This window comes from Mesoplodon bidens (genome assembly GCF_964165515.1).
Source record: "Mesoplodon bidens genome assembly, chromosome: Y".
Lineage (NCBI taxonomy): Eukaryota > Metazoa > Chordata > Mammalia > Artiodactyla > Ziphiidae > Mesoplodon > Mesoplodon bidens.
The window spans coordinates 53,843,159-53,867,245 of NC_138180.1; the positions used below are offsets into that span (position 1 = coordinate 53,843,159).

A 24,087-nucleotide genomic window follows, 5' to 3' on the forward strand; every position below is an offset into this window, starting at 1 on the left:
GCGGGCCCCACCCCAAGAAAACCTAAAAGCTGAAAGACATGGGGTGGGGTGCCCGCCATCCCCCGCCCCCGCTCCAGCTCCTGAGCGCCCTCCAGCCCACCGAAGCGCCCCAGCACAGCCGCGGCTGGAGTCGTAGGCGCCGATGGGCGGCGCCGTGATGATGCCGCGCGTCACGGTGACGCACAACATAAGCGACCTTCTTTGGGAGCGTAGCTGGCGCGCCCGTTTTGAAGCTGCCCTGAGTTGGGCGGGCCCCGCCGCGGTCCGGCCTTCCGCCTCCGCCGGGCTCCCGAGTCCGCGCAGCCCCTGGGCGGGGCGCCGCCGTACCCCTTGACCCCTGACCGATGACCCCGGGCCTCGACGCCCGCCGGGCAGTTGATGCCACACCAGACCCCGGGCCCGCCACGCCCGCCGGGCCGCTGCCTCCTCACCGGGCCCCGGGCGCGCCACGCCCGCCGGGCCGGGCGACTTCACCCGGGACCACGGGTCCGGGACCCCCGTGGGGCTCGTCCCCTCCGGCGGCCATCGCCTACTACGCGGAGATCCATTCAGGCCGGACTTCGGTCCCGGCTCCAGGCACCTGTGCAGGAGGAAGGAGTCCCCCTGGAAGGAGGGGCCGAGCCCCGGAGATGCCGCCCGGCAAAGTCCTGCAGCCCGTCCTGAAGATGAAGGTGGACGAGCTCTTCCTGTGCTGGCTCAGCGAGTCCAGCACGCAGGCAGTACTCCAAGACTGCTTGCAGAGGATCAAGATGCCCGGGGGGCCCGAGGGGGTCGGGGGAGACTCAGGACAGCCCGGGCCCCCGTTCGCAGCCCCGGCCCTCGCCTGCAGGCCGCGCGGGTTGGATAGCCCAGTGGCGCCCAGCCCGTCCCCCGCGTCCACCGCTCTCCCCCTGGGAGCCGCCTCTAGTGCCCGGAGTGGACCACCTGTTCGAGGGCCTCGTCGATCCGCAGGGACGAGAGTAGTAAGTTACTCTTCCTTCTAACGCCTGCGGAGGTAACTCGGGTCGCCTACCGACGTGTAGCTGAGGGTGGTCGAAGATGCTGGAGGAATGTCAGGCGTGAAAGCGCTTGCACGTCTAGTCTCTTCCCGCTGCCAAGAAAGTCTCGCACACAGAAAAATGTTGTCTTTGACAGATTCCCAAGTTGGTCGTCATTCTGGAGTTTGTTTCCGGTTGGTTTTAGTTATCCATGGCTCAGCTTCTTCTATTCTGCCTAGCTTCTGAACCTAGAGGTTTTATGCTCCATTTATCTACAATAAGGACAGCTGGACAGCAGTATATTTAATTTTTTTAAAAAGGTGCTTTTTGATATTTAATACTGTGTCGGTTAAAAGTAATAAAGCGTCTCCAGGTGTTACGGAAAAACGTATGGTTGCTGCATATCGTACCCCTAGCATACGCCTAAGCCTGAAGGAGTGTGACTGTTCCACTGGGACTTGCTGATGACATTTAAGTTTTTTCGGTTGAGCCCGCATCCATCCCATCAGCAGCGCTGAGCATATCAGGAGGAGGGACTTCCCCCGTCACTTAGTCTGCTGGTTTCCCAGAGGTGTTAGGGACGGGGGTGGGGGTGGGGGTGGGGGCTTGTTCTTAACCCTTGATTTTTGAAGAGTCCAGTTTGTGGGGGGTTAGTTCACGTACAGTGAATGGTGCCTATAGGTGTGTGGGCCGGTCGTCACACATGTGGACACACCACGGAGCAGAGCGCTTCCCGCCCCCAGGGCCCCGCGCGCGCCTCGCCCCAGGCAGCCACTCCGGCTCCCAGGATCTGTCTGAGGTGCTTGCCGCCGTGCGGCGGGCCCTGCTTCCCTCTCCCTGCCGAGTAGGGTCCCGTTGCGTGGATGGACCACAGCCTGATTGTCACTTTAGCACTGGAGGCCACTCGAGCTGTTTCTGCGTGTGCTTCTCATGAATGAAGCTGCTGAGAACCTCGTGTGGACGGGTGTTTGCATCTCTCTTGGATGAATGACCTCGGAGTGGAATTGCTGGGCTGTGCGCTGTGTGTGTGTTTAACTTAAAAAACAAAAAAACCTGAAAAGCCTCCAAAGCCCGTACACTGTTCTGAGGCAGGTGTCACGTCCCGTTTCCCCAGCCGTGCGTGCGGGTCCTCGTCCACGCCTCCCCGGCACTGGCTGTCCTTAGACTTCTACTTCAGCCGTCCCGGCGGGCGTGTTGTGTGTCATGGTTTTATCTGCATTTCCCTGTTTTCTGGTGACGGCGAGCATCTTTTCATCGCGTATCAGCCATTGTGCACCGTCTGTCCAAATCTGCTGCCCCTTTTGAAAACGGGGTATTTCTCTGTCATTGAGTTGTAAGGGCTCTTTATGTAGAATCTGGGTGCGGCTCCTTTATGAGACACATGTTTTCACATATTTCTCCTCAGTCTTTGGCCCGTTTTGTCATTTGTTTAACATGTGTTTTGAAAGCAAAAGCTGTTAGTTTTTTGATTCTTTCAATTTTATTCTTTTATGGTTCTTATTTATTACATCCGATCTACGAAATATGTGCCTATCCCAAGCTCTCAGGATTATCTGCTCTCTTCCTTCTAAAAGCTTCCTGGTTTTCACTTTTGCATTTAAACTTCTGATCCATTTCATGTAAGTTTCTGCATGTGGTGTAAGATATCCAGGTACACAGCAGTTTTGAAATCTATCATTTTCCCATTGAGTTGCATTGTCTGAAATCAATTGACCGTATGCGTCTGGGTCTATTTTCTCATCCCTAACCCACTGATCTGTGTTTGTGTTCTCACTCTGGGGTGCTTTGTAGACTAACATGTGGAAAGTGGGTGGTGTACAGCCAACTCTGTTCTTTTGAAACAGCTCTGGCTATGCTGACATTCGCATTTCCACCTAACATTGAGAATCAGCTTATGAACTTGTACAAAAAAGGCCTATTGGCATTTTGATTGGGATTGCAGTGAATCTGTAGAACAATTGGGTGTAACTGATACCCCAAAACAGTTGAGTTTTCCAGCCCATGAGCTCTGGATGTTTTTCCATTTACTTACGTGTCCCATAATTTCTCTCAGCAATGTTGTGTGCATACAGGTGTCGCACCTCCTTGGTTAAATTTATTATCCATCTATTTAGATCTTTCTCTGCAGCCGTTTTGTAGTTTTGGGGGTATCCAGTTAACCATTGATTCCCTCAGGACATGTGACCATGTTCTAGGTTAGAAGTGCGTTCCTTGGAGACACGCTCGTGGGTACGTGCAGATGCGTGTACACACAGCAGGCACGTGTGTTTACTTTGACGCGTCCTTAGATTTTCCAGCAGATGTGTTGGAGACAGAAAGGACCTGGAAGTCCTCAGAGCAGAAGGTCAGGATCCTGAGAGCATGTCTGACGGGAGCCTTGAGTTTGCCCGGTGACCGTGACTTCACAGAGGGGCTGAGCTTGGCCACGTTGCATTCTGTGGATCTCTTAGTGAAGAACGATTTCTGGTTTTCGTAGTTGGCATCAACGAGAATCTTTGTGCAGGAAGGAGGGGAAATATTGAGAACTTTTAATCACTGGTCAGGAGTTTGCCACATTGAAGCGGTGCGAACCTAGACGCCCTCCGTTCTCTTCCTGACGAGTGGAACCTGGAGGTTTCTCGCGATCACGTGGTGGGGGGGTGTGCGTGATCTTGTCCTGTCTTCTCAGGCCTCCCAAACAGGGCCCGGCACCTGCAGCCTGCATGTGCCCGCCAAGGGCACCTCATTTGGTACCCGGCGTCCACCTGGCTGCTGCCTGGGCCGCCACTCCTGTTCCTGACTGGCCACAGAGAGGGCTCCATGAGGAGCCTGAGGGGCCTGAGATGCAGATTGGCCACAGCCCACTCCCCAGCGATGGTGGGTATCGCCTCGCCCCCAAGCCCTCAGCTCCCCCAAAGCTGCCTGTGGGCCCCCCGTGGACCAGCTTCCCCAGGCCTTGTCCAGGCTGCTGGGTCGAAAGGGGCCGACTTGAGGCTCGGCCACTGGATGGCCACTGAGGCCTGGGTGGGGGAACACTACATGGCAGAACCCAGTCCAGGGGAGCCTGGTTCAGAGGATGTGGTTCAGGGGCCCTGGTTCAGTCCTGGTTCAGTCCTGATTCAGGGGCCCTGGTTCAGTCCTGGTTCAGTCCTGGTTCAGGGGCCCTGGTTCAGGAGCTGTGTTTGACTCCTTGCTCTGGGGTCCTGGTTCAATCTGGTTCAGTCCTGGTTCAGGGCCCTTGTCTGGTCGGGTTCAGGAGTCCTGGTTCAGTCCTGGTTTAGCTTGGCTCAGGAGCATTGGTTCATGGCCCGTGTCCAGTCCTGGTTCAGGAGACCTGGTCCAGTCCCGGTTCAGAGGCTCTGGCTTAGTCTTGGTTCAGGGGCCCTGATCCAGTCCTGGTTCAGACCTGGTTCAGGAGTCTTGGATCAGTCTTGGTTTAGGAGCCCTGGTTCACGAGACCTGGTTCAGGGCTCTGGTTCAGTCCTGGTTTAGGGCCCTGCTTCAGTGGTCCTGGCTCAGCCCTGGTTTAGTTCTGGTTCAGGAGGGTGCTGGAGCTGAAGCCGGGGGGCGTCTCCATGGGTTCCCCGTAGAGCAGGCGCCTTCAGCCTGGGCCTCTGTTATCCCCAGGGCCCCACCAAGGCAGAACGCGCCCATCATGTTGCCCCACGTGGGATGGGACCTTTGAGTGGGGCTTGTAGGGGGCAGCATCAGGGCCCTCCCCACCCCGGAGGACTCACCTGCACAGTCGCCGGTGGTGTGTGCCTCCAGGGGGAGTCCTCATGGCGGCGCCTCAGAGCCCAGGGCCTCAGGAGCTGGGTTAGTGACTGTCTAGAGCAGAGCTGTGTACCACCCCTCAGCCCTGTTTGTGACAGAATTGCCTAGGATTTACACTTGTTTCTTTGGAGCATTCATTTTCTCAGCACTCTAGGCAGTACTGTGCGGGTCTCAGGTCAGCGTCAGACTCAGGGGGTCTTTCAGAGCCTTGAAGGGCAATCTGGGAACAGGTCCAGAGCAGAGAGCGCTATGGGATCCTCTGTGAGTGTTGTGACCTGGTGACCTGCTTGGCGGAGCTGATGACATCCTTCAGGAGGGCCCTGGGGACAGACGGATGCAGGGACAGATGAGACGGTCTTCGGGACAGGTGGGCCGTGGACGGGAGAGTCCTGAGGCTGGACGGATGCGTGGGTGTCCTGCGGACAGGTGGGCCGTGGACGGGAGAGTCCTGAGGCTGGACGGATGCGTGGGTGTCCTGCGGACAGGTGGGTCGTGGACGGGAGAGTCCTGAGGCTGGACGGATGCGTGGGTGTCCTGCGGACAGGTGGGCCGTGGACGGGAGAGTCCTGAGGCTGGACGGATGCGTGGGTGTCCTGGGGACAGGTGGGCCGTGGACGGGAGAGTCCTGAGGCTGGACGGATGCGTGGGTGTCCTGGGGACAGGTGGACAGGTGCAAGGGAGGCCCGTGAAAACAGCTGCTGAGCCCCTTTCCAGAATTCCAGTTTCGGGGGCTGCGGTGGTGGTGGAATTTGCGTCTCTGCCCCGTTCCAGGGTCTGCTGCTGGGAACCCCTGGGAGGACCCGTGCTCGGAGCAGTGGGGACAGTCAGTCAGTGCAGGGGACGGGGGGGGGGGGCTCTGGGGAGGCACTTCGGACCCCGCAGGAGGACCGGGGCCCTGCCGTCTACACAGTCTTCACCTTGGCTGGGAAGTGGCGTCGCCGCAGGAGGCGCGGCTGGAGGGGCCGGCGCGCGTGACTGCGGCGGGAGCTGGGCCGACGCGCGCGCGTGCGCCGCCTCTGGTCCGCGCGGTTAGGACGGGACCGTCAGCTCCCTGCGGGGAAGCTGTGGAGCAGGGGCCCTGGGCGCTCGGAGCCGCTGTGCTCACGCCACGAGCGGGCCTGCGGGGGGGCCACGGCGGAGGCGTCCGTGCTTTCGGAAGTAGGCCCATGGTGCTCCCACGTTGGAACGTGTCTGTCCGAGTGACGCTGTGCCGTTTCTGGAGTCTGTGCTTTTCAGGATTAGGTGGAAGTTGAGCTGCCGGTGCCCCGAGACCAGCTGCCAGCACAGAGCCCGGGGGGCCAGTGAGTGTGTCGGTCTGCGGCCACAGCACCACTGCTCACCCGGCGGCCGCGTGCGCCACGTTTCTGGTTGTTGCGGTTGGGGGAGGGGCCCCGGCATCTGGGGTGGAGACCAGGGCTGCCCCCGACCCACCCCCCGCCCCGCAGACAGTCGTCCACCCACCGTGCGCACAGCGCCGAGGCCGAGGTCTGCTCGGGAGGCCGGCTGGCCGGTCCCTTCACGATGTCACCTCCTTGCCCCGGGCTGCAGTGTCCTGACGAGCACAGAGCCAGCAGAGCCTGTGGTGGGTCAGAGGTCAGACCCCGCTGTCACGGCTCCTTGTTTGCCTGCTCTTAACAGCGTGGTTAGGCTCGGGTGTCCAGGAAGGCGCGGTCCCACAGGAAGCCTGTCCACGCAGACGTGTTCCAAGAGTACGTTTGCGTGCTGAAGAGCACTTCGTGTCCCGACACGGGCTGTTGGTACGGACGCGTGTGTAATTAGACCGGGACGAAAGGAGGAGGTTTCCGGAGCGCCCTGGATCAGAGTCTTCTGGGCAGAGTTCGCGTTTCAGGGGCCGGGTGCGACCGTTCTGGGTCCCCACCGGGGGAAGGCGGCAGGGTCCCCGTGGATGCTCCCCCTGCACCCGCCGGGGCCAGAGTGGTGGTTGTCTCGCATGTGGGGGGTCGGGGGCAGCATTTGGGCCTGGGAACGGCTCCCGGGCTGTGCTGCGTGTCCTGCCAGCCTGACCACCCACCGTGCACCTCTTCATCCCCTGGAGCCACCTGCTTCGCGTCTGTCTGCTTTGCAGCCCCAGGGAGGTGGGGCTGGGCCTTCCCTGCTCCTTGCCTCTTGCAGGTGCCCCATCAGTGGTCCTGGAAGAAGGAAGCACCTTTGCAAGGCTGTGCTGGAAGGGAGAGTGAGGACGCGTGGTGCACGGGTCCCTGAGGATCCCCGGGGCCCCAGGAGAAGGGACGCAGGGGGGTCCTGGAGGACGCTTGCTGGGGAGGATGGCGGAGCTCTGGGGGTGGCACCAGCACCTAGCTGGGCACCCAGGAGGGGGTCAGAGGCAACGGAACGGGGCTCCTCAGGATACAGAGGCCAGGGGCTGAGGGGAGGGTTGGGGGGCTGCACGAGGAGGTGGGTGCAGGGTCTCCAGGAGGACGTGGGTGCCGTGGTCTCCATGAGGAGGTGGGGGGCAGCTGCTGGTCCTTGGACTTGCAGGGCTGCCTGTGGCTGATGGGGTCCTCTCAGGCCTGCAGCTGCAGGGCTCTGTTGCCTCCCTGGGTGGAGGTCCTGGCTGACTGTGACCTGGGCTTCTCCAACTGCCACAGAGTGGCTGGCAAGTGCTGTTCCCAGTGTGTCAGCCGCGTCTCCGCTTTGAAGTGGGGTGGCCTGGTGTCGGTAGCGTCGTGTGCTGGAGGGTGCTGCAGGTCACCGGGCTGTGCAGAGCTGCGGCAGACCATCCAGGGCAGAGCTGTAGTGTCCCTCTGGCTGGCTGAGAGTGGATGGCTTAGTTTTGGAGATGCGGTGCCCTTCCATTTAGGGTTCCAGGGACGTTAATAGTTGTGCACAAACCCTCTCCCGCCTTAGCCACCCCGAGGCAGCCAGGGCTCTCAACAACGTCCATAGCAGTCCGAGGTCTCCTCTGCAACTGCAGGCGGACTTTTACCAGCTGCGTTCTCGTGTCCTTCATCCCATAAAGCTCACCGAGTTCAAGCGTGTGCTTCTGCACCCCATCTCCTTGCTGAGCACTGCTCCCTGAGCGGGGCTGCCTCGCATTGTGTCTGCTGGACCCTGGGCCTGTCCTGGGCTTTGAGCTCACGGGTATCGTGCTGAGCACATTCGCCCGTGAGTCCTCGTGAGGACCATGTCTGCACTCACCTTAGGGACGGGCCTAAGGAGGAATCGCTGAGTTTTATGGCACATGTGCATTTTGCTGTTGAAGAGACTGTCAGATTGCCTTCCAAAGGGCTGCGCGGTTGGTGTTCCTGCCCCATCCTGACCAGCCCTGGGTATCGCCAGGCCTCTGACCTGCCCCGTTCTGGAATGTGGGCCTCTGGGGGCACCTCTGCGGCTTTATCTGCGTTTCCCTGGTGACGGTGATGTTGGGCTTTTTTGCTGAAGTGTCCGTTCAGATCCTCTACCATTTTCCCCACTGGGTCGTTGGTTTTCTTATTCACTTGGTAAGTCCTGTGTGTATGCTGGATACAACTCCTTTATCACGTACAGGATCTGCAAATTGTCTTCCTAGTGAATGACTTCTCTTATGTTCCATTTCTTCTACCTCTTTTATCAAGATATAGTTGACACGCAGCACTTCCTAAGTTTAAGGTGTACAGCGTAATGATTAGACTCGCGTAATGGTGAAATGCTGACCAGGATAAGTATAGTTCGTTATCTCATATAGATACAACATTAAAGATATATAAAAAAAAGATACCTTTTCTTTTGCTGTGATGAGAACTCCTAGGATTTACTCTTAACAACTTCCATATATAGCGGTGCTAATTATTTTTACCATGTTGTGCATTACATCCCTAGTACACAGGTATCCCTTAACTGGAAGTTTGTATCTTTTGACCTCCTCATCCAATTCCCTCCTCACACCTGCACTTCCTCTAGTAAGGAATCTGATCTCTTTTGCTATGAGTGTTTGTTTTGAAGTATAATTGACCTATAAAACTATGTTCTTGTTCTACAAGATAGTGATTTGGCATTTCTATACATTTCAATGAATCTAGTAATGATATGTCACCCTACAAAGATGTTACATAATTACTGTTTCCCACACTGTACATTTATACCCTTGACTCATTTATTTTGCAACTGGAAGTCTGTATCTCAGTCTCCTTCACCTTCTCTTATATTCTTATTAGTGTTTCCTGAAGCAGAAAAGTTTTTAATTTTGATGACGTCCAATTTATTGCTTATTTGATGTTCCCAAAAGTATAGTCCATAATCTAAACAATCTTTGTCATACCCTAGGGTAGATAGGTTTTCTCCTGTGTCTCCTCTAGAACTTTTCCAAATTTCGCTTTTATGCTTAGACTTATGGTCTCGTTCAGGTTAATTTCTGTGTGTAGTCTGAGGTAAGTTTCGAAGCGTGCTTTTTTGTACGTGATTACTCAATTGCTGCAGCGTCGCTTTCTGAAATGACTTCCCATTGAATTGTGCCGGCGCCTTTGCCGGAAGTCCCGTGTCCGCAGGTGTCTGGATGGTTCCTGGACCTTCTGTCCTGCGCCTGTGAGCACCTGTGCGTGCGCTGCAGGTCGCTGTGCAGGCCGCCCCGCGTTCTGGTGAGCTGAAACCAGCACCCTGCCCACCCCGGTGCACGGCTGTTGGGATGGCTTTTCTGGGTGCTTTTTGCTGCCGTAGATGTTTAGAATCATGGTGTCAAGTTCTACACAAAAAGGCGGCTGAGGTTTAGATCAAGGCCACGTTGTCTGCAGACCCTGTGGGGCAGTGGCCGCCCGGCAGTGCGGGTCACCCGTCATGGAGGCTCCCGTCCTTGTCCGCGGGGTTTCTGGCTGGGTGGACAGGTCTTACGGTGCCTCCCCTAGACGAGTTGCTGGGGCGTTTGCTCCTTGTGCTGCTGCTGGGAGTGGAACTGTCTTCCCGGCACCTCCGCGTGCTGACTTCCGACAGCCGTGCACTTGAGTCCCCACCCTGTGAAGTCGCTGACCCGCTGATCAGTTCTGTGGTCGGTAGGTGCTCGAGGACTCTGCACCAGGGACGTGCCGGCGTGAGGGACAGCTGTCCCGCGTCACCGCTCCCGGCCGGCGTGCCTGGGACTCTCCTTCCTGCCCGACACTTCAGCTGAGGTCTCGGGGCCTGGTCAGGGGGCAGCGCTGAGAGGGGAGGTGCTCGATTTGTCCCGGCTCAGCCAGAAAGCATCCCGTCTTCCTCAGGATGACATAGATACAGGTGTTTTCATAACGCCCTCCGCAGGTTGAGGAAGCTACCCTGTATATTTAGTTGGTTGGGAACTGTTAACATGAATGGGTGTTGAATCTTGTCCAGTTCTTTATGATCACGTGATGTTTTCTCACTTGATCTGTGGGTGTTAACCAACCTTGCTTCCTTGGATGAATCCACTGATCCCAGCTGATGATCTCGCACGCTGCTGGGCTCTGAGGGCTCCCGTGTTGTGAGATCAGTGTGTCTGTGGTCGGGGGACACCCGTCTCCCACCTTCTGTGTGATGTCCTTGGCCGTGGTGTCAGGGGGATGCTGGCCTCCCAAGAGGAGCTGGGAATGGTTACTCCTTGCTCTGTTTTCTGTAAGAGTGTTCAATGTCGGTATCATTTTTTCCTTAAAATGCTCTATAGAATCTAGGCAGGGGGTGAATCTGGTTTCCGTTCCTCTTTTGTCTGGAAGCAGAAGTTTCACCGTCACTGTTGAAAGATACCTCCCTGGGTGTCGAGTCCCAGACCACAGAGCCCGTTTGAACAAACGTCAGATCCTTTCCGTCCTACAGACAACACGCTGTCGTCACAGAGCAGCGTAGAGGTCAGCGCTGTCAGATAAGTCCAGAAACTTAAGAACAGACTTCCAGAAAACTCCTTCGCCAGAGGGGAAGCGCCGTGAGCCTTCTGAGATCGCTCAGACCACACGAGGAGGCTGGCACTTCCTTGTCTCTGGCCGCCTCCGTCTGGGGATCTCGTGTGCACGTGGCCTGGCTGCCTCTGGGCCATTTAGGAGCTGGGGCAGGAGATGGGCCAGGGCCCAGGTGACTCTGTAGCTGGGCTGCAGAGCTAATCGTCGGGAATCGTTATTTTATCTGAATCGACGCTAAATTGTGGACAGTCCATCACGTGTTAGTTTTTCTGGCCAGCATTTGGCTCCAAGCTCAGAGAATCATGGGATGAGCAACATGCGGAGCGGGTGCTGTTGGCAGGGGTGGGCTGTTCTCTGCTGTCCCGGGGACTTCAGGCCTCCATGGAGACCCGGGGCCTCAGGGGTGCCCGTGGCCTGCTGCCAGCCCCAGGGTCTGCACCGCCGGAGTTGGGCGCCGTCCATACCGGGCGTGGCTAAGAGGAGTTTTCACGGGTGTTTTGCCAGCGAGGGGCCGCCCCCTGGCCCCCGTGGCTCTTTCTGTTCCTCGTGACAGGGTCTGCAGCCTGGCTAGTGGCTCAGGTTCCGGAGCACCAAGGCCTGGGCTGAAGGAGGGGAAAGAGAGCCGGTGATGCTGTGTCTGCACGTGCCGAGCGCCCGCGTGGTTCTAGACGCTGCCTCGGTGGGTGTGCTGCTCTCAGAGCAGTGGCCACGGGGGGCAGATGTTCCCCATCTGTGGAGCGGCCTGGAGCCGTCAGTGCTGCGCAGGATCAGCTGCCTCCCTGAGCCGGGCCCACTCCACCCCGTGGCCTGCGGCCTGTTTCCTCACCTCCTCCCTCCGTCCGGGGTCCTGCAGGTGAGCCCTTGCTCTGGGGCAGAAACGTTACTGAAGGTTGCTGGGGGTCTCGGTCTCCCTCTCTCCTGAGCTACCTTTGAGCATTGGAGGAGCTATGGATTTTTCCCCAGTTTACCTAGAAGTGGAGAAATGAGTAAAAGATTCCTTTTTTCTACTTGGGTTAAATTTCTGGTTTGTAGCCAAATTGTAAGCTACAAGCGAGGGGTCTTGGGGACTCTCTCCGTGTCGGTTTCACGCACCCTCAGCACTGCAGTTGACGCACGCGTACCAGCATCGCTACAGAAACTTAAAGCAGGAAAGTTGAGAGCTGACTTGGACACGCAGCGTCTGTGTGGCCGGGAGGCCCTGCGGGCAGCTCCTGTGCTGCCCCAGCTGCCCCTGTGCTCGTCTCTCTTGCTCAGTGCAGCAGCACCGAGCTTTGCTGTGAAAACTCACCCCTGGGCTTAGCAGCCCCTGTGTTCTCGGCAGTCTGTGTTCCCCAGTCTGTGCCGGCACGGGACCTGCGGCCATCCCGTGGGCTGGTTGGCCAGGGCCAGGGCCAGGCCCAGGGACAAGCCCAGGTGTGGGGCAGGACACATGCTCTGCCTTCCCCTGGGAGGAGCTGCATAGCAGGGGCCAGCAGTGGAGGACCTGGACAGTTTTTCAAGCTACAGGAGGAGCACCTCTGCCCTGGGGTTTGCAGGGGAAGGGGGAACAAGAGTGAACCTGCAGGTGCGGCCGTTCGTGGCAGAGGCGTAGCGCAGAGTGACAGGGCTGCGCCTGGGCCCGGAAGTCTCCCTGAGCCACTGATGACCCGCTGCCGACACCCTGAAATCAGAAGTTTGTCCTGAGCCTGGTCCCTGCCCGGAGCGTGGTATTGGGGGCCTTCCTGCGTGTTGTGTCCGGGTCTGGACGGGGCAGAGCTTAGGCCCTGTGGTCTCACACCAGCTAGGCTGGTTCTGTGGCCACGGTGTGGTGCATACACTGCCCTTGTCTGTGTGTCCGGAGAGCCAGAGGGGTCGCCAGCCAACCTCTGAAACTTTGAGGATGTTCCAGGAATGGGGAGAAGGACGGAATAGGGTAAAGAGATGGGAAAGAGGCAGAGGGGAAGGACGGAGAGAGGGCGGCCCCCTGAACAGGAGTTTGGGGCAGGGTGATGGTGCAGGTGGAAGAGGAAGCGGGTCTGAGAGGCTGCAGCCCTGCGGTCCCGGCTAGGGGACACGCCGGGACGGGCAGACCCCTGCGATCCCGGCTAGGGGACACGCCGGGACGGGCAGACCCCAGCTAGGGTTGGGACAGGATACGGACACAGTAAGAAGTCAGTGCTGGGGAGGGATGTGAACAGGCCGGGCCCCGGGGCTCCAGGGCAGCGACCCCGCGCTGCGTGATGCTGTAATGGTGGACACACGTCTCTGTGCGTTTGTCCAGACCCACGGAACGTGCACCACCACGACGCGCGCTAGGGGGGACCGCGGACTTCTGTTCACAGCAGCATCAGTATGGGGTCATCTGTGTGCTCATCGCTGTAACAGATGCAGCGCCCAGTGCGGGGTGTTTGTGACAGGGAACCTGCGCTCCGCAGGGGAAGCCCACGGGAGCTCTACTTTCTGCCCAGCGTCTCTGTAAAACAAAAACTTCCCGCCCACCCAAAAAAGTCCATTAGAGAGACAAGGAGGAGGGTGGGTGGGTGAAGTGCCTTCCGACCCCCCGGGGTCATTTCCCCAACATCTTTGTCTGGGGGCAGAGGGAAGGGAGCAGGGAAGGTCAGCTTTGGCCGGAACAGGCATTCCTGGGGTCCTGGGATTTCAGGGGTGGGACATGCAGGCCTGATCTAGACGGTATGTGGGGGGAAAGACCGCCCAGAGGTGGGGCCTGGCTCTGCTGCTGCTTCATCCTCGTGTTAGGGGCTGAGTCGCGTGCTCTCATGGCTCACGTGACACGATAGTATGCGTCATCGGTGTCGTATTCCACACCACGCACACCATCTATGTCGTCTGCGTCCCACTATACTCTACACAGCCGTGTACGCCATGGCGAAAGCTATAAGACCCCGAGTTCCACCCCAACCCCGAGTTTTACACAAAGGCCGTCAGAGCGTCCTCTGCCGGTTAAGTGTATCTTCTCAACTCCTGAAGGGCTGGTGGGTGGCCCCTTCGTTTGGGGCCGTTTTCCCGAAGTACCAGCTCTTGGGCCGCACGTGGGCTGTCGGGCGGGCGTGGCCGGGGCGCCGGCCGCGGGCTCTGTAGCAGGTTCCTCTTAGTCCTGGACAGGCTGCCCTTGTCCGGAGAGAAGGCCCACCCTCCCAGGAGCCGGCAGGCGGCGTCTCCAGGTCCGCTGCCCTTGCCGGCCTGCCTACTGGCTGAGCTGAGGGAGGCTCTCGGCGGGAGAGCCGCCTCCGCGCGCAGCAGGCCAGCTCGGGGCCGGCGTCCGGCGCTCCGTCTTGCACCGCGGAGCACAGCCCGGGCCGCGGGAGGGGCCGCGCGTCCGCCACGCCTCCCCTGTCCCCGCCGCCGCCGCGTGCGCCCGCCCGGCCCCGCCTGAGGAATGCGCGCGCCCGAGGCCCGGCCCCCAGAGCGCCGGCCGGCGATGCATGGAGCGCGCTGAGCCCGGCCGTCTGGACCGCCCCGACCCCGCCGGCCCCGGCCAGCCGCAGCTCCAGCCCCGCGAGCGCGCCCGGCCCGGGCCCCGGCGGCCCATGCGAGCCGACATGCGGCTCCGGGACCTGTCCCTGCGCCAGGACCCCGACCTGCGGCAGGAGCTGGCCTCGCTGGCCCGCGGCTGCGACTTCGTGCTGCCCTCCCGCTTCAAGAAGAGGCTCAAGGCCTTCCAGCAGGTGCGGCAGGCGGGCGGACGGGTCCGCTGCGTCCGCGGGCTCCTCGCCGCTCTGGCGAGGTTGGGGTGGGGGGCTGCCTGGGCTCGGGGGGCTCCACCTGCGCCCGTGCGCGGCTCCCCTGGAATAGCGCCCGTGCGCGCAGAGAGCAGGTGTGCCCGTGCGGTTTGTCAGGGAAAGCGCTGTGAAGGGAGCCGCCGGCATCTCCTTTCCTGGAGTTCTAGCAGCGGATACCCCGGGCGCGGCGCGGGGCAACGTCGTGGTGGGTCTTGCGCGAGGCGGGGAGGTGTCGACCTCGGGCAGTAGGAGGCTTGGGGACTTGACCCTCCGCAGGTGCGCAGCGAGCCTCCCAGTGTCGTTGGAGCGTGTGGAGCCCTGGGTAATAACAGCGCAGCGCTGTTGGAAAGGAGAGCGCGGCTTGCCGCGAGCGCCTGCGTTGTTTTAAGGGCTTTATCGCAGGCACGTACCAGCCGGAGCGCCTGCGATGTTTTAAGGGCTTTATCGCAGGCACGTACCAGCCGGAGCGCCTTCTCCGCGGCTTCAGTGACGACTCGGCTTGTAAACATCACGGCGCTTCTCCTCAGCGCGCACAGAAGCAAACCCCGTGTCTGTGCCTCGTGTGTGCTTTGTAAATTCGTGTAAGGGGACTATGGAATTTAAAAGTCATGGCCACCTGGGATCTTTTGGCAACTGGAGGTTCTGCTGCCTTACGGATATTTGGCACGTTCATCACTTGTATTTTCGCCCAGGCGAGGAGTTAAAGGTCATCGCGTGGCCAAAAAAAAAATCACATCGAATCAAACCAGGCTGTTTGGGGTGGGAAAAAAGACCTGCTTTCTGCTGGTAGTGTAATTGGATGTTTTTCCTGGGAACATGTCTCAAATTTTACAGGGCTTCTGGTACTTTTTTGTCTGACTTCTCTCCTTCAACTTGTGAAATTCTGTCTGCAAGTGGCTGATGCTTGTATGTTTGTTGCTTGTGGAGAAGGAAAGTCTATTTAGAATCTGAACGTGGAGACCTTAAAGTGGAATCAGCTAAGGGTGATCTTCTAGAGAGGAGGTGTGATGTTTGCTGGTTACCGTTTGTGTGTGTGGCGCACACATGGTGCACACAGGGTGCGCCGGGGTGTTCCCTGGATTGGGGAGCCCTCCTCCTCCCCCCACGGCGGCTGTGACTTGATCTTGGTGTATGGGGGGTCCTGGCTCCACGCAGAACTGTTCATGGAAGCCCGGTTGTTCCAGGACGCCTGTTCGTCTTACAGAATCACTTTTTGGGATACGCGATTCGCGGTTGCCTTTAAGAGGAAGAAGTTTCACGTTATGGCAGATGTGTTCCAATGACGTTTCCCACGAACGTCTGCACGTGCTGCGTGGAGTGAGTGCTTCTCAGGGGCGGGCATCGGGGGAGTGTCGGGGAGGCGAGTTTTCCTGGCTTCCTTCACCCCTTGGTGTTTGAGCGTGGACTCGGTGCAGAGCCGTGGGTGGTCGGCAGACCTCAGGGCGTGGGGAGTTGGGGGGGCGTGGGGAGATGATGGGGGCGGAGGGCAGCTGGGGAAGGTGTGGAGATGGGGGTGTGGCCGGAGAGGATGGCCTGAGGGAGGTGGGGTTGGCCTTGTGGGCAGAGGGGGACTGTGAAGGGATTGGGGGGATGCTTCGTACGTGCCGGCCCTGCTGCCAGCGTGAGGCATCCGCGCTGGACTCGGGGCCAAGGGAAGGTGTGCAGCGAGGCTGTGTCGTGCGTGGGAGGCTGTCCTGCCCCTGCGGCCCGTGTCCGCCCGCCTGCCCCGCCTGTGGCGCCCGCGCCTTGCGCGCTCTGAGCAGCCCCGCGACGTCCCTCAGACCTTGTCCCAAGCCCTCGCGGGCCTGCTATGGCCGTGCTGCCCGCCCTGTCCAAGCCGGGTCCCGACCCTCCGTCCCCCGGCGACTGACTCTCGGGCTCTGCACACACTCTCCTCCGCTGTCACTGTGCCCTGGTCCCGCTCACGCCCGTCCAGCTTCCCCGTGGGGTCCTTCAGGTGGATGCACGGGCCCCATGGGGCACCGAGAACACAGCGCAGCCGCCCCTGGAGGACAGTGCTGGGTGTTGACCTGACCTCTCCTCCACACGGTGACAGCCTGGTCTGGGGACTCTGACCGTTTCCGGACACCGCACGGGGTCACGGCGCTGCGCAGGGTGGGCCCTGAGTACCCCCTTGATCCATGCTCCCAGTACCCAGGGGTCGGACGTGGGCCCCCAGGTCCCTGAGCCCACAGATGTGACCCCTCACGCTGCCCCCCGTCCCATCCATGCCCCCAGCCCTGCCTTCCGGCCCTGTGGGCCCCAGCGTCCTCTGGCTGGGGGTGCAGACCCAGCCGACGTCTCAGGCCCCTGCCTCGTGGACGTGGAGCCCCAGCCTGTCCCCTCACGGCAGCCGCCCTGCTCGGCCCATCGCTTCGTGGGTCTGAGAGTTTGCTCTCCAGCCGCCTTTTCTCCCCTGGAAACCTCCGTGGCTCATGTGGCCCCTCGACGCCGGTCCCTCTCCTGTGGTGGCTAGAGGACTTTTGAACAAACCCACGCGCAGGGCCAGCCGTTCTCATCTTTGTTTTGGTTGGCGCCTCTGCTTTAAACTTTCACAGCTGGACTCTTGCTGTCCGTCCAGCGGGCCGTTGGCAGGTCTAGCTGGGGAGCCTGCCGCCAGCCGGTGGAGAGGGGCCCTGGGGTCGGAAGAGAAGCAGCTCTGGCCTGCACGGCCTCCCAGCCCGGTGGTGGACTCTGATGGGTGCTGTGCCCGCCCTTGTCCCTGCGCCGCCCGCCGGACTCGGCCGCTGCCCCTGGGTCTCGGCTCCGATGGGGCGGCCCGCTGGCTGCTGCCCCCGGGCTGTGCCACGCTCGCCCTGCGTCCTGCCCTGGCAGAGTCGGAGCCGCGGTCGTTTCCGCCGCCCCAGCTAGTGCGTCTGCCCGAGGGGGCGCTGGCCATGCGAGGCTGCGTTTAGAGAAGGCTGGCCTGGGCGCGCACTTGTGCGGGCCCACCTCCCGGGGCCCCTGCTGCTGCGCAGGGATGGCCGTGCTTTCCCATGAGGCCGAGTTTTCAGCCCTCCTGTGTTCTGGGGGCCCCGGGCGTCTCCGTGCTGCCTGGAATCGTGATGAGTCAGGCTGCGCTGGTGGCCGTGCCGGCGACAGAAATAGCTTTTGCGAGCAGGTGTCATCTTGACCGGTGCCCGGGTGACAGCCGGGAGGCGGGTGTCAGGCGTGTCGCTGGGAGGGAAGCTGCCCTGCTCTGGGAGCCGAGTGCCCCACCTGCTGTGTTGGCTTCTGAGAGGCGTCAGCCCTGCTTGAGAATCCTCCCTGTCTGTCTGTCTGTCTCACACACACACACACACACACACACACACACGTATTTGTGCCACGTCTGCTTTCATTGTGGACGTCCAGCCTGGCCGCCGGTAGCTCAGGAAACAGCCCCCGTGGTCCCCTCAGGCTCTGCTAAGGCCTGTTTGGGGCCTGGAGGTGGCCGGCTCCCAACAGCGCCATGTGTGCTGGAAAAGAACGCGTGTCCTGCAGCTGTGCCGGCCGCGCTCTATTTATGGCCCAGAGATTACACTGAAAAATCTCCCGTGTCCGTGCCCAGCTGTTTGTTTTTCCGTCATCCGGTGGTCCGTCAGGGGTGCCGGGGGAGCAGGCCTGGCCTGCCTCTGTGCCGCGTCCCTGCATTTCCCCAGCACCTTGGCTTGGTCGGCGCCGAGGCTGTGCTGGGGCACCGGTCAGCTCCGGGTCGGCAGAGCTTCCCGTGATGGACGCCCAGCGTGGTGTCCTGACCATCTCTCTCTGTCACATCCGGACCTTCAGCCCCATCTGGGCGTGAATATGGCGATGCCAGCCTTCTTTTTGTCACTCTTGGCTGCTGTATCTTTTTCCACTTGTTAAAAGTTTTCAGCCTCTGTGTCCTTACATCTTACATGTGTTTCCTGTAAGTCACTCTTTCTTTTTTCCATCTGATCTTTGTTTTTTAATTGGAACATTTCACCCATTTTCATTTATAAGGACTATGAATCCGTTCTGATTTATTTTCACATCTTATTTATGTTTCTGTTCATGCTCTCCTTTCCCTCTTTTTTATCTTTTCCTCGCCGGAGTAGTTAATACTAGCTTACTGCTCGTCTTACAAGGCAGTGACTTCGTTTCTCTAGGTACAGAGTCAGCATCTTCACCCTCGAACTCAGAACCTTCAAGCCCTTCACCGCCGGCCCCCTCCCGTTTCACGTTGTGGTCCCGAGAGTCTTTAAAGAGGAGGTAAAACAATATTCTTCTCACCGACGTGTGGGAAGGGCGCGTGCGTGGACGTACCCAGGTCGGCACCACGTTCCTTTCCCTTCGTTCCGTCCTGCACTTCAGACCTTCCATTTGGGAGCGTGTCGCTTCCTGCCCGAGCCCAGTTCTCCCAGGAGGTGTCGACAAGCTGACCGAGGGGCAGGCGCCGTGGAGCTGGGGACGTGGGGGGAGCTCACTGCTCTCAGGAGGCTCCGCTCGGCTCCGCCGTGTCCCTGGCGGCTGCCTTTCCCTCCGCTTCCCGGGTGGCTGGGGAGGGCGGCATCCCCGTCCTGACAGCGGAGAAAAGAGCGCATGTTGAGCGGCACCTCGTCTGTGTGTGTCTGCGGCCGTGGCCTGGCAGGTGGGGATACCTGCCCTGGGACCAGCCGGCCCGGCTGCTTCGGGGATGGGCGATGGTGGCACCCGGCGCTGAGTGCCGCCGTGCCGGGGAGGATGCCAGAGGCGTCCGTGCAAGCCAGCAGCCCTTTCCGCTGGCGTGAGCCATGAGCTGCTACAGGTGACAGCCAGGACGTGGGGCCTGCGCTCCATCCTGCCCTCCACACAGAGGCGAGGCAAACTGGGGAAAACTGAACCCGCCCAGAGGAGTGAACCCGGGGGAAACCTTCCCCAGGTGAAGCCTGGCATCCCCAGGAGACGCGTGAACCCTCGAATCTCTCCGTCCGCAGGGCCGGCGCTGGGTCTCGCTTCCCCCGCGGCTGTTCTTTGCCACCGTAGGCGGGCATCACAGCCCAGCAGCTCTGCCGCGAAACCAAATCCCGGAGCCAGGACGTCCTAGGGCTGGGAGGAGGGGGTCAGCCTCTGTCCCTGGGCGCCGACAGGGCCGAGTCTGAATGGAACGTGGGCCGAGGCGTCCCGCGGCCCCTCCCGGGGCAGGGGCTCCCCTGGGGCCTGTCCTCCCGCTTCCTGCTGTCCCCCCACCCCATGCCCGTGCTGTCGCTGCCCCAGCCCGTGGCCGTGCCGGCCCTCAGGGCCGCCTGCTGTTCCTCTCCTTCCTCTCCGTGCGCCTCCCAGCTCTCCCCTCGTCTCTCAGGACTGAGCCAAGTCTGCACGCAGTCCCTCAGGATTACGTTGGCCCCGTGGTGATCACAGAGCTCGTCGCCCAGTGTCCCCAGGCTGCCACACGGACCTGGTACGGCTGACTCATGAGGGCTCCACCTCTTCTCGGTATGGTCACCGCCCCGTGCAAGGTCACCGCCCTGTGCAAGGTCACTGCCCCGTGCAAGGTCATGGAGCACCGAACAGCTGCCTCGTCAGCTGGGGCCTTAGGAAACACAGGAGACATGGGGCATCCGCGATGTGACGGAAGGGGACGCGGGACATCCCCTATGTGGCTGACGGGACATGGGACGTCCCGAGGTGTGACCGAGGGGACGCGAGATGTCCCTGATGTGACCGAGGGGTCGCGGGACGTCCCGAGGTGTGACCCAGGGGACACGGGAGGTCGCTGATGTGACCGAGGGGTCGCGGGACGTCCCGAGGTGTGACCCAGGGGACGCGGGAGGTCACTGATGTGACTGAGGGATCGCGGGACGTCCCGAGGTGTGACCCAGGGAACGCGGGAGGTCCCTGATGTGACCGAGGGGTCACGGGACGTGCCGAGGTGTGACCCAGGGGACGCGGGAGGTTGCTAATGTGACCGAGGGGTCGCGGGACATCCCGAGGTGTGACCCAGGGGACGCGGGAGGTCCCTGATGTGACCGAGGGGTCGCAGAACGTCCCGAGGTGTGACCTAGGGGACGCAGGAGGTCGCTGATGTGACCGAGGGGTCGCAGGAGGTCCCGAGGTGTGACCGAGGGGTCGCGGGACGTCCCGAGGTGTGATCGAGGGGTCGCAGGAGGTCCCTGATGTGACCGAGGGGTTGCTGGAGGTCTCGAGGTGTGACCGAGGCGGGTGCCTGCCGTCTCCTGCTGTGTCGCGGGTGGAGAAGCAGTCTGGGTCGTAGGCTGTAGGGGTGACGTCCACTCACAACGTTAGCATCAGTGCACGGCGTGACTCCTGAAGGCCGTGTGCTGCGCCTCGGCTGCAGGCCGGTGGCGGGGCCCCTGGCACTTGTGGGCGTGGAGCTGTGCTGTGTGTGCCTGGTCGGGGCAGCTGGGATGGGGGCACCCCGCCGTGAGCAGACCGCCACCGCGCCCTGTTCTTGGCTGTGCGGGCCTGGCTGCCCGCTCCAACCCCCTGGATGTAACCACCCCTGGCCGGGCAGTGCTGCCTGTGAGCCCCCTCTCCTGCGTTTGCCTTCCATCTGCTTTTCCGCGTGTGTCTCTGGATGCCCAGGGGCCGTGGGCTCCGTGTGTCCGTAGTGCCCTGTGTGCTCTGAGTTTCCCAGACCTCGCTGGCAGGCGTACCCCTCGCCGTCCCCTCTCTGGAACACCTGGTCACTCCCCATCCTCCACCGGTCCCGTGGCCTGAGGCCTTGGGTGCTCCTCCCTTGCTCCAGCGCTTCCCACCAGGACCCTGGGCTCTTCCTGTTGCGTCACGGTGTGTCCTCGTGTCCCCAGCCGCAGGGAACCCGGGGTGTGTCCTCGTGTCCCCAGCCGCAGGGAACCCGGGGGTGCGTCCTCGTGTCCCCAGCCGCAGGGAACCCGGGGGTGCGTCCTCGTGTCCCCAGGGAATCCGGGGTGTGTCCTCGTGTCCCCAGGGAACCTGGGGTGTGTCTAGGAGGCGGGCCGTGCTTCCCCGTCCCTGCCCGTCAGGGACGCCTGGATGCGTGAGTCTCCGTGGGCATTACGGGCCGTGATTCGGGGCAGCTCTTTCTGGCACCCAGGAGGCCTTCCCGGGTCAGTGCAGAGGGACACTGCACATCATGCAGGGGGACAGTGTCCCACAGTCCAGGGACAGCACGCCTCACCGAGTGCGGCCACCCTCCGGGCCTCCCCAGACCTGCCCAGTCCCAGCGCATCCACTCCCGGCAGGTGCTTCCTGAGTGGTTCCACTGGCTGGTTCCGTCTACTCAGGGGTGTTGGCGAACGCAGCCCTCCTCTGCGTGCGTGGTGCACGCTTCTGACCTGTGACTGCACTGAGCTCACAGGTCACCCCGCCGGCCACCAGGCAGACATCCTGACGCTGCCGTCTGGAAGGCGCGGTGTGCGCTCCAGGATGGCTCCCGGCTGCTCCCTGTGCCAGGACGCCGAGCCCTCGGGGCTGCGGTGCTTTCTGAGGGCCATGCCCGGCCACGGCGCTTGCCTCACATCCCATCCACAGGGAAGGACGGTGTGGGGACAGGCGGTTCCAGGCGCGAGATGCAAACGAGGGGACAGCCCGCCTGTGCCGACCTTGACCTCCCGGGAGGCAGGAGGGCAGGTTCTCTCAGCAGCTGTCCTTGTCCTGAGGGGTCATGCCCGAGGCAGGATCGGGCGAAGCAGGGCTGTGTGTGTGGCGCTCCGCCACGGGCCGCATCACCTCCCGTGTCTGCAGTCAGTCCGGCGATGGTCTGGGCGTTCTGTCCACAGTCGGGTTCGCTGGGCTCGGGGCAGCCGCTCTGGTCCAGCCCGCGCCTGCTCAGTGCGCACCGGCGGGCAGCAGGTGCTCTCACCGCTCTCTCTCTCAGGTGCAGACGAGGAAGGAGCAGCCCCTGCCACCCGCCGCCAGCCTGAGTATCCCCACGTTCTACTTCCCCCGAGGCCGCCCGCAGGACACCGTCAACGTAGACGCCAGCATCGCCAAGATCGAGAGGACTTTCGCCCAGTTCCCGCACGAGAGGGCCACCATGGGGGACATGGGCAGAGTGGCCAAGGTGGGTGTCCGCGCACGGAGCCGTGGCCCGCGGCCCCCCTGCGTCGTGGCCACGCGTGAGCTCACCTCGCCTGCGTCCCGCTTACTTCGGTCCTTAGCGACCTGAGGCACAGAGGGGTTCGTGCTACGCTTTGTCCTCGGGCGTGTCTGTGTGCCGTCCTCCCAGGTGTGGGCAGCTTGGAGGGACCCTGCCCAGGGGCTCTGTGTCTCTGCTGTGCAGGGTGGTGGTGTTCTGGGCGGACGCATGTGGACCCATAGTCCACATGGAGCAACACCGTGTGTGGGGTTTTAAACTTAACCCAGGTGTTCTCACGCCGTGCGCATCCCTGATCAATATCGGTGTTTCCTTCCAACAGTGTGTGTCAGGGTCCCGCGTGTGGACGCCCAGTAAGTTTGGTTGCTGCACCCTCTGTTGTGGGAACACACCACGGTGTATTCGTCCATCCCCGATGGCTGGCTGTCTGCCTGTGGCGAGGGACCTGGGTTCCACGTGGTCCCTCTGGTGTCTCACCCTGGGGGCGGGCTTGCTGGACAGAGGACAGTCCTCACCCTCACCTCCATGAGATGCCCCAGGTTGCCTAGCAGAGTTGTGCCCCCGTGGGAGGTTCCCGCGCACCCAGCCCCCCAGCTCTCTGTGTCGTTGGCAGCTGCGCGCAGGCATTTCCTGGGTGTTTGAGTTTGTACCTCCTGGTCCCCCGTGGGTCAGGCTGCTTTTACAAAGTGCTTCTGAATTCATCATTAGGTTTCTTCAGTGGGTTGCTTGTGCCTCTCCTTTGCCCCTGGTGCTGCTGGGGTGAGTTCTCTTTTTTCATTCTCCCTCTCCGCCTGTAAAATTTCTAAGTCCTGGTGGCTGATCCTCTGTCCGTTATGTGCATTCTGAAAAGTTCTCCTGTTCTGTTTGCTGAATAAATTCATGTACTCCCTTTTGCTTTCAGTTTTCAGCAGTTGCCTTCTCTTCTTTTTCTAACAGCTTTTTTTGAGATGTAATTCACATGCCACACAATTCACCCATTTAAAGTATACAACTCAGTAGTTTTTAGTGTATTCACAGAGTTGTGCAACCATCACTACAGTTAATTCTTATCACCGCAGAAAGAAACCTTATACCCTTTGGCTGTCATCCCCCCATCCCCTTCCCCCCATCCCCTTCCCCCCATCCCTAGGGAGCCACTAATCTACCTTCTGTCTCTGTGGATTTGCCTGTTCTGGACGTTTCCTCTAAGTGGAATCACACACTGTGTGTCCTTTGTCTGGCTTCTCTCACTGAGCATCATGTGTTCAAGGTTCGTCCACGCTGTAGCCCGTGCTTCACTCCTTTTTGATAAATTTATTTATTTTTGGCCGTGTTAGGTATTCGTTGCTGCACGCGGGCTTTCTCTACTTGCGGCGAGCGGGGACTACTCTTCCTTGCGGCTTCTGTTGTTGCAGAGCACAGGCCCTAGGTTTGCAGGCTCAGTAGTTGTGGCACACTGGCTTCGTTGCTCCGCGGCATGTGGGATCTTCCCGGACCAGGGCTCGAACCCACGTCTCCTGCACTGGCAGACGGATTCTTAACCACTGCGCCACCAGGGAAGTCCCTTCACTCCTTTTAATATTCCTTTACATATTTATCCATTCATCCTTTCGTGGACACTTGGGTTGTTCCACCTTTTGGCTCTTGTGAGTGGTGCTGCTGTGAACATTCAGGTGCTACAAGTTTTTGTGTAGACGGACATGTTTGCGTTTCTCTTGGGTAGATACTTAGGAGTGAATTGCTGGGTTGGACGGTAACACTATTTAACTGTCTGAGGAACTAGGAGACTGTTTTCTGAAGCAGCGGCC

The 24,087-nt window shown here is 60.5% G+C and overlaps 1 protein-coding gene across 4 annotated transcripts in view; it reads left to right on the plus strand.

The window, feature by feature from the left end:
• The first annotated feature begins 213 nt into the window (after window positions 1–213).
• LOC308609740 (serine/threonine-protein phosphatase 2A regulatory subunit B'' subunit beta-like) overlaps window positions 214–24,087 on the plus strand; it is a 56,625-nt gene continuing 32,751 nt past the window's right edge. The window contains exons 1-2 of one of the 4 annotated variants that reach the window (XM_081223447.1): window positions 214–962; window positions 22,082–22,267. In XM_081223447.1, the coding sequence (XP_081079573.1) occupies window positions 345–962; window positions 22,082–22,267 (804 nt within the window). In that variant the 5' untranslated portion in view covers window positions 214–344. The remainder of the gene's footprint in view (window positions 963–22,081; window positions 22,268–24,087) is intronic. The other 3 variants (XM_081223450.1, XM_081223448.1, XM_081223449.1) reach the window with 3 other exon arrangements.